The sequence below is a fragment of the Oncorhynchus mykiss genome, chromosome 4, assembly GCF_057628025.1.
Source record: "Oncorhynchus mykiss isolate SJ-2025 chromosome 4, ASM5762802v1, whole genome shotgun sequence".
In the NCBI taxonomy this organism is placed as follows: Eukaryota; Metazoa; Chordata; class Actinopteri; order Salmoniformes; family Salmonidae; genus Oncorhynchus; species Oncorhynchus mykiss.
In genome coordinates this window covers 74,262,699-74,271,605 of record NC_143025.1, presented here as the reverse complement: position 1 = coordinate 74,271,605, position 8,907 = coordinate 74,262,699, and the positions used below count along the sequence as shown (strand labels likewise).

The 8,907-nt window shown below is 43.1% G+C and overlaps 1 protein-coding gene across 7 annotated transcripts in view; it reads right to left on the bottom strand.

Annotated features, from left to right (window-relative positions):
* Nucleotides 1–410: 410 nt before the first annotated feature.
* Nucleotides 411–8,907, bottom strand: part of utrn (utrophin) — a 329,934-nt gene continuing 321,437 nt past the window's right edge. For all 7 annotated transcript variants that reach the window (XM_036975991.2, XM_090232999.1, XM_036975989.2 and 4 more), the window contains 4 exons: nt 7,048–7,123; nt 6,839–6,925; nt 5,364–5,389; nt 411–1,897 (listed from right to left, as the gene is read on the bottom strand). In XM_036975991.2, coding sequence (XP_036831886.2) covers nt 1,889–1,897; nt 5,364–5,389; nt 6,839–6,925; nt 7,048–7,123 — 198 coding nt within the window. In that variant the 3' untranslated portion in view covers nt 411–1,888. The remainder of the gene's footprint in view (nt 1,898–5,363; nt 5,390–6,838; nt 6,926–7,047; nt 7,124–8,907) is intronic.

Genomic DNA, 8,907 nt, shown 5'->3' with positions numbered 1-8,907 from the left:
CATTATGGATGGCCACCATGGGATGCTGTTGAATGCTGGGAGATTATCTCCTGATGAGACGTTTGCAAATAGGGGCGGTAAATATGTTTACATATGTATTTGCTTAAAAATGTATGAATTGTGCTAGAATGCTTTACATTAGAAGGCAATATCTACTGGGTTGCTGTCTGTGACAAACTGACAACAACGCTAACGACACTATTCAGTATTCACAATGTCACTTGATTTCCTAACTGTTTAACAATTGGTGGACATTTTTTATGGCAAACAACACTATAAAGGATGATTTTTCACACTTGTTTCGCTGTTGCCGGCTTGTTGTGTTGCCAGCTTGTAGTGTAGACCAATGTATTCTGGGGAAGCACACATTGTTAATAGGTCCTTGAAGCAAGAGTCCAGAGAAATAAAAGTTGTTATAAAAATTTATTTAGAATAAAACATACAGTATGTAGCCATATTACATGTAGTGTGGTCAATCTATACTACATACCTCAGGAAAGACGCTGTTCTGCCATGGTACACTATATTATCATCATCATAAGTCCAAGGACATAGTTGGAGGAGGTTATAATAGTGCTGTTAAAACGATCAAGTTTTACAGAATAGCATAGCACAAAACACAACGCATAACTCAGAGAGAGAGAGAGCAGTGCTAGAGGTCTGACAGGGGGAAATCAACAGAGCCAGACACAGTACACCGATTTGGGGCAGCGTAGAAAGGCCACAGACCCATGGGTAGTTAACTAATAGGATGTCTTTGTGTTTTGGCTGTTATTTTACTCTGCTGGGTATCTCCCCACCGCAGTACACCTCTATAAGCAACACGTTTAGAATGTTTTTCAGTTTGTTTTCTTGTTGTGAGTACAGTAAAATGGAAATTAAACAAGTTACAGACCACGCAAATGAAAAGGTGTTTGTCTGAGGTAGCAAGGCAATCATGGCTTTCTTCTGATTTTTTTTTTAAACATATATTTATAAAACTATTCTACACAATGATGGACTGTGGGCCTCTTACAAACTTGATTATTTCAGAACAGCTTAAGGTTCCATTAATGTATAGTTTCCGCCCCTCTCTCCTTTATACAACCATCCAACTTAATTACTACAACGTTAAATCAGTCTGCCACACTTGGAATGACAACTGTATAGGCACAGAAGGGGTTACGTTAACGTCGCAATTGCGGCAGGCATGACAACGCCGACAGAATCGCATGAATAACGCTTTAAAGGGAGGAAAACATTTTAAAAACAAATGTGATGCTTTGAGGACAGACACAGAGCCTATTGTCTAAAACGATCATTTGAGGACAGACACAGAGCCTATTGTCTAAAACGATCATTTGAGGACAGACACAGAGCCTATTGTCTAAAACGATCATTTGAGGACAGACACAGAGCCTATTGTCTAAAACGATCATTTGAGGCGATAATCTTAAAATGGGCCACCTTCCCCAAATTGGATATAAAAACAGTTACCATGTCCCCCGTTATGACGGCAGTAGGGTAGAAGCAGAGAGGAGTTTAATTCCCAGTGAAAGCGGAACAAAAAACAAAACAAATCCCACAAAAAAACATATGTTGTTATACAAAGCCCCCGGAACCCCCATAATCATCGGCATATCCATACAAATTACCGACAAATGTTTAACCGACTCCAGGTACAATCTACAGTTAATAAAATGTACATTTTGCATAGTACAAGACGACAACGTGGTAATAGTAGTAAAGTTCTGCGGTCCTGTCTTTGGGTTTTACCGGGGGGTCTCTTGCTAGGGGGTCTAGCTCTCCACCTGTCCTTCTGAAAAGTTTAGCGAGGGAAAGCATAGAAGCTGTGTGAATGTTTCTGTCTCTCAGAAAACACACACACCTTCCTCTTTGCTGATGGCTCTCACATCACCTGAAACATAGACAAAACACATACATTATTTATTACAACATCTACACATCTACACACACATACATTAGCCAGACTAAACAAAGTTGGCAAGACCAAATAGGGTCTTCCTCCTATCTCTGGGTAATCACGGAGGTAAAATGCACATTAAGTAGAGCATTTAAATTAGTCCACCCAAAGTTATCTATCTCTATTATAGGCAAGGCACGAGAGTTCAGGGATGCATAGAAAATAATGATCTTCCACTGTGTTTTGATGTAAACAACACTAATTTCTCTTCATCTGCAGGTATTGAATGGAAAGTATCAGAAGCTCCTGAAAATGCAATCAGGGCAGATTGGCAGTCCCTCAAGCCCGTCACAACAATTTAGAGAGAGGAGACAGGAGAGATCAGGGACGCAGCTGGGCACTTAGGATTCTGGGAAATGCTTTTTAAAGGGATACTTCGGGATTTTGGCAATGAGGCCCTGTATCTACTTCCCCGCAGTCAGATGAACTCATGGAGACCATTAGTATGTCTCTGTGTCCAGTATGAAGGAAGCTAGAGGTACTGTAGTTTTGCGAGCCAATGCTAACCAGAGTTGACGCAATGACTGGAAGTCTATGGGTATCTATGCTAGCATATAGTACAATGACTGGAAGTCTATGGGTATCTATGCTAGCAGATAGCACAATGACTGGAAGAATATGGATATCTATGCTAGCAGATAGCACAATGACTGGAAGAATATGGGTAACACAAGTTAGCATTGGCTCAGGAACCTACCCCTAACTTCCTTCATGCTGGACACAGAGACATAAAAATGGCATCCACAAGTTCATCTGACTGTGGGGAAGTAGATAAAGGGCCTCATTGCCAAAATCCCAAAGTATCCATTTAATGTTACACTGGGTTATGCTCCTTGGAACAATAGGCTGGCTTCTGAATGGACATCGAAACCTATTCAACCACACTCTGGGCTTAGAACAACCTACAGGAACCATTTTTAATAACATCATATATGGCCTTTAGCAGACGCTTGTATCCAAAACGACTTACAGTCATGCATGCATCCATTTTCCATACAGTATGAGTGGTCCCGGGAATCAAACCTACAACCCTGCCGTTACAAGCGCCATGCTCTACCAACTGAGCAACAAAGGACTAACTTAATGGAGTTCAATAAGAAAGAAGGGAAGAAAAGAGATAAGAAGAAGTGGTAAAAGTGGTCCTAAGCACATTTCTCCCTGTGTTCACTACGGGTGCATAAGACAACATAAATACCAAACCTGACCCAGGTTTAATTAAATATAAGAAAAAAAGCAGATAGCACTGGCTAACATAACGGACGTCAAGGGAAGAAGAAGAAAAACAGGAGAGGGAAAAGAAATAGGCCCCTGTGAAGGAGCGTCCAGATACTACTTGTAATAAATAAATGGTTTAACTGGCTTGTAAAGGCAATGGGGAGAGTGGAGAAGGGCTGAGATGTTTAGAGGTGAGAGAGAAAGAGAGAAGACTAAACAGAAATTAGACTAAGAGCAGGTCACTGTCAATAACCTTTGCTGCTATTCTACTGAGCTTCAGAATCCATCTCTGCCTCCATTTACATCATGCAGTGGGGAGAACAAGTATTTGATACACTGCCGATTTTGCAGGTTTTCCTACTTACAAAGCATGTAGAGGTCTGTAATTTTATCATAGGTACACTTCAACTGTGAAAGACATAATCTAAAATCCAGAAAATCACTTTGTATGATTTTTAAGTAATTCATTTGCATTTTATTGCATGACATAAGTATTTGATACATCAGAAAAGCATTTGGTACAGAAACCTTTGTTTGCAATTACAGAGATCATACGTTTTCTGTAGTCCTTGACCAGGTTTGCACACACTGCAGCAGGGATTTTGGCCCACTCCTCCATACAGACCGTCTCCAGATCCTTCAGGTTTCGGGGCTATCACGGGGCAATATGGACTTTCAGCTCCCTCCAAAGATTTTCTATTGGGTTCAGGTCTGGAGACTGGCTAGGCTCACGGAGCCACTCCTTAGTTGCCCTGGCTGTGTGTTTCGGGTCGTTGTCATGCTGGAAGACCCAGCCACGACCCATCTTCAATGCTCTTACTGAGGGAAGGAGGTTGTTGGCCAAGATCTTGCGATATATGGCCCCATCCATCCTCCCCTCAATACGGTGCAGTCGTTCTGTCCCCTTCGCAGAAAAGCATCCCCAAAGAATGATGTTTCCACCTCCATGCTTCACGGTTGGGATGTTATTCTTGGGGTTGTACTCATCCTTCTTCTTTCTCCAAACACGGCAAGTGGAGTTTAGACCAAAAAGCTCTATTTTTGGCTCATCAGACCACATGACCTTCTCCTATTCCTCCTCTGGATCATCCAGATGGTCATTGGCAAACTTCAGACGGGCCTGGACATGCGCTGGCTTGAGCAGGGGGACCTTGCGTGCGCTGCAGGATTTTAATCTATGGCGGCGTAGTGTGTTACTAATGGTTTTCTTTGAGACTGTGGTCCCAGCTCTCTTCAGGTCATTGACCAGGTCCTGCCGTGTAGTTCTGGGCTGATCCCTCACCTTCCTCATGATCATTGATGCCCCACGAGGTGAGATCTTGCATGGAGCCCCAGACCGAGGGTGATTGACCGTCATCTTGAACTTCTTCAATTTTCTAATAATTGCGCCAACAGTTGTTGCCTTCTCACCAAGCTGCTTGCCTATTGTCCTGTAGCCCATCCCAGCCTTGTGCAGGTCTACAATTTTATCCCTGATGTCCTTACACAGCTGTCTGGTCTTGGCCATTGTGGAGAGGTTGGAGTCTGTTTGATTGAGTGTGTGGACAGGTGTCTTTTATACAGGTAACGAGTTCAAACAGGTGCAGTTAATACAGGTAATGAGTGGAGAACAGGAGGGATTCTTGAAGAAAAACTAACAGGTCTGTGAGAGCTGGAATTCTTACTGGTAGGTGATCAAATACTTGTCATGCAATAAAATGCAAATGAATTACTTAAAAATCATACAATGTGATTTTCTGGATTTTTGTTTTAGATTCCATCTCTCACAGTTGAAGTGTACATATGATAACAATTACAGACCTCTACATGCTTTGTAAGTAGGAAAACCTGCAAAATCGGCAGTGTATCAAATACTTGTTCTCCCCACTGTAGGTGAAGGAGACCCCATTGATCTATTTTATTTTCTGTGTGTGTGTGTGTGTGTATGTTCCACACTGTTTTGTTGCTCTCGCTCCTCATCTACACCCCTTGATAAGCACCAAACTGCCATTCTCCTCCAGAGAGTGGCTGAATCTCTTACACATTCAGTTCTTTGACCAGTTAGACTGCCTGCCAAGTAACTAGCAACAGTATACCTGTTGTTTCTAATTTGCACTCATTCAGCCTTCACGAAATGCGCTCCAGCTAATTTCCTCTTATCAGAATGAAACAGGCAATATGCAAGTGGATGAGAAATATATCTTACCTGTGGTCTCGAGGAGAGGCTTGAAGCTACGAGTGAAACAGAAACAACTTTGTGAGAAAAAACACAATATTGACTCTATTGAAATAGTGTGTAAAAAATATATAAAGGATATTTCATGTTATTCATTATTCATCAAGTTGATGCTTTATAGTTATGATAATGTTCCACAGCTTTGTCATTCTATTTTTTATGGGATAAGTCCACACATACAGTAGGGTCAGAGATAATTACAGACACCTGTGATAATCTGAAGTACCCTAAAGGACCACTAGATGTCGTGTGATAGATTACATAAAATCCTTGAAAGATACCACAATTCAGGTAGTTTACTGGTAAACTTGCAAAATGTCCAGTAATATTCCCTCCCTTTGCAACCTTACTCCATGCATCAAAACTGACTGGTTGAAGCCTAAGTTCAGATGCATATGGACCCCTCCTACACACACAGTCATAAACTAAGTATTATCTTTAAGTGTTGTTGAGATGGATGTTGAGATCGTTGAGCCGTTATGCCCGCCAGATGAGCAGTAAACCGGTATTGATAGCACCGCAGCAGCCTCTAGATTATAATAGATTTTTAAACTAAACTTCAGATAGATTTTCGACTCATTCAAAATGCAATTTAAAGTCACTTTGAGGTAATACACTAATCCAACACTTTTAGTCTCATTCTATGATACCCATGGAGCGTATTTCTTCCTCCATTTTACTGGATACCTAGGGCCAGGTCACATGGCCAGAAGAAACTCTAGACGCTATGTATACGGCGACTGTGTGAGAGTGTTTCAAACTTCTCTCCTCACTGCAGTCACATTGCACATGATACATATTGCATCTAAACAGAGAAGATGACATAGTGTAACAGTATAACTTCAGACCGTCCCCTCGCGTGAACCAGGGACCCTCTGCACACAGACAACAGTCACCCACGAAGCATCGTTACCCATCGCTCCACAAAAGCCGCGGCCCTTGCAGAGCAAGGGGAACCACTACTTCAAGGTCTCAGAGCAAGTGACGTCACCGATTTAAACGCTATTTAGCGCGCGCCACCGCTAACTAGCTAGCCGTTTCACATCCGTTACAATAGCATACCTTTTATTTTCAGCTCCAAAGTCATGAATTAAAGTGGAGAGTAGTGAACGTCAAAGGGACAAAATAGACCACAGAACACTACCAGCCAGAACACTACCACCCACACACACACTAGCTAAGTGGCGAGTGAGAGAAAGAGTGGGGATGGAATAGAGAGGGGAGGGGGGAGGAGGAGTAGAAGACAGGTGAGGAAGAGAGGAGGAGGATGGAGAGGATGAGAAAACAACGGGCAGAGGAAGAAGAGGAGAAAGAGGAATGAAAGACAGAATGAGAGAAGACAGTGAGAGACAGTGAGTGAGAGGAGGCAAGGAGAATGGAAGAGGTAAACAGAGGGAAGATGGGAGGAGAGGGAAGAGATGTTTGAGGTAAAGGAGAGGTCTTACGACTGCATGCAGGGAAGGTGTGGTTTATCTGCTCCATGATGTCTGCCAGGTCAGAGCTGCGGTTGTGTGGGTGGTCCAACTGCTCATCTGAAACACACACACACACCAGTTTAGCACACTGTGTGTGTGTGTGTGTGTGTGTGTGTGTGTGTGTGTGTGTGTGTGTGTGTGTGTGTGTGTGTGTGTGTGTGGTTGTGTGTTGAACCGACCTGTATGTTCGGTGAGGGCCCCTTGTTCTTGCATGCTGGGAGACAACACTCCATTCACCCTGGAGTCCATCTCCGGCTGAGATGAGGGAAAGAAGAGGATGAACGAAGAGCAAGTCAGACAAGAAGAGGTGAAGAGAAGAAGTGAGAGAAACACAAGAAGAAAGACAGAAAGAAAAGTAAAAAATATATGAGGGAAAGAGACAAGGACCAGCATCATTACTAAAACATAGTGCCCACTCTTCATTATTCATAGTGGCATACTTCACTGGTGACGACTTTAAACCAACTACATATGAATCATCAGTCCCAAACAAGGGAATAGCACACAGTGTGACTCGATAGGGCTGGATGAAAGACCTGTCATCACGTGTACTGACATTTATATGCGTCTATAAGCCCTCTTCCAAATGTGTCACTGTCACTCCCCGTATGAGTTCAGATGAATCTCTAAGGGTTTCGCAACGTGTTTGTTTCATTTCTTGACTTTCATTCATGAAAAAAGGTGCACGCACACACGCGCACACCCACACACACACACACACACCCACACACACACCCACACACACCCACACACACACACACACGCCTGAATAGGGCACCTGATGTCCACTGACATTTACTATCAAGTCCAACATGCCCCTTAGCTTTCCAGAGACGGAATCAATGCATCCTCCTCCCTGCCTATCCCGTCCCTCTCTTCTCTCCTTCCTGCTCTCCTGCCCCCAGCTGTAGTAAAGGTTAATGTGATGGAAATGTCTCCAGAGCATTCTCACAACGTCTTCAGGGCTCACTTAGAATAGTACTGACTGTACAGAGCTGCACAACAGCTCTCTAATAAAAATTGCAACAACACAAAATACATAATTTATCATTGATAACCACCATCCTTAAGTTTGCCAACGACACAATGGTGGTAGGCCTGATCACCGACACCAATGAGAAAGCCTATAGGGAGGAGGTCAGTGACCTGGCAGTGTAGTGTAGGACAACAACCTCTTCCTCAAGGTGAGCAAGACATAGGAGATGATCGTGGACTACAGGAAAAGGAGGGCCGAGTACGCCCCATTCTCATCGACCGGCTGAAATGGAGCAGGTTGAGAGCTTCAAATTCCTATCATGGTCCAAACACACCAAAACAGTTGTGAAGATGGCACGACAATGACTATTCCCTCTCAGGAGACTGAAAAGATTTGGCATGGGTCCTCAGATCCTCAAAAGGTTATACAGCTGCAACATCGAGAGCATCCTGACTGGTTGCATCACCACCTGGTATGGCAACTGCTCAGCCTCCGCCCGCAAGGCACTACAGAGGGTAGTGCGTACGGCCCAGTACATCACTGGGGCCAAGCTTCCTGCCATCCAGGACCTCTACACCAGGCAGTGTCAGAAGAAGGCCTTAAAAATTGCCAAAGACTCCAGCCACCCTAGACATAGACTGTTCTCTTTTCTTCCGCAAGGCAAGCGGTACTGGAGCGTCATGTCTAGGTCAAAAAGCCTTCTTAACAACTTCTACCCCCAAGCTATAAGACTGTTGAACAGCTAGTCAAATGGCTTCCCAGATGATTTGCATTGCCACCCCACTTTATTTTTACACTGCTGCTACTCGCTGTTAATTATCTATGCATAGTCACTTTAAACCTACCTACATATACACATATACACATATTACCTCAATTACATCGACTAACCTGCACCCCCATACATCGACTCTGCATCTGCACCCTAACCCCCTGTATATAGCCTCGTTATTGTTATTTTATTGTTACTCTTTTTTTTATTTTTTACTTTCGTTTATTTAGAAAATATTTTCTTAACTCTTATTATTCTTAAAACGGCATTGTTGGTTAAGGGCTTGTAAAA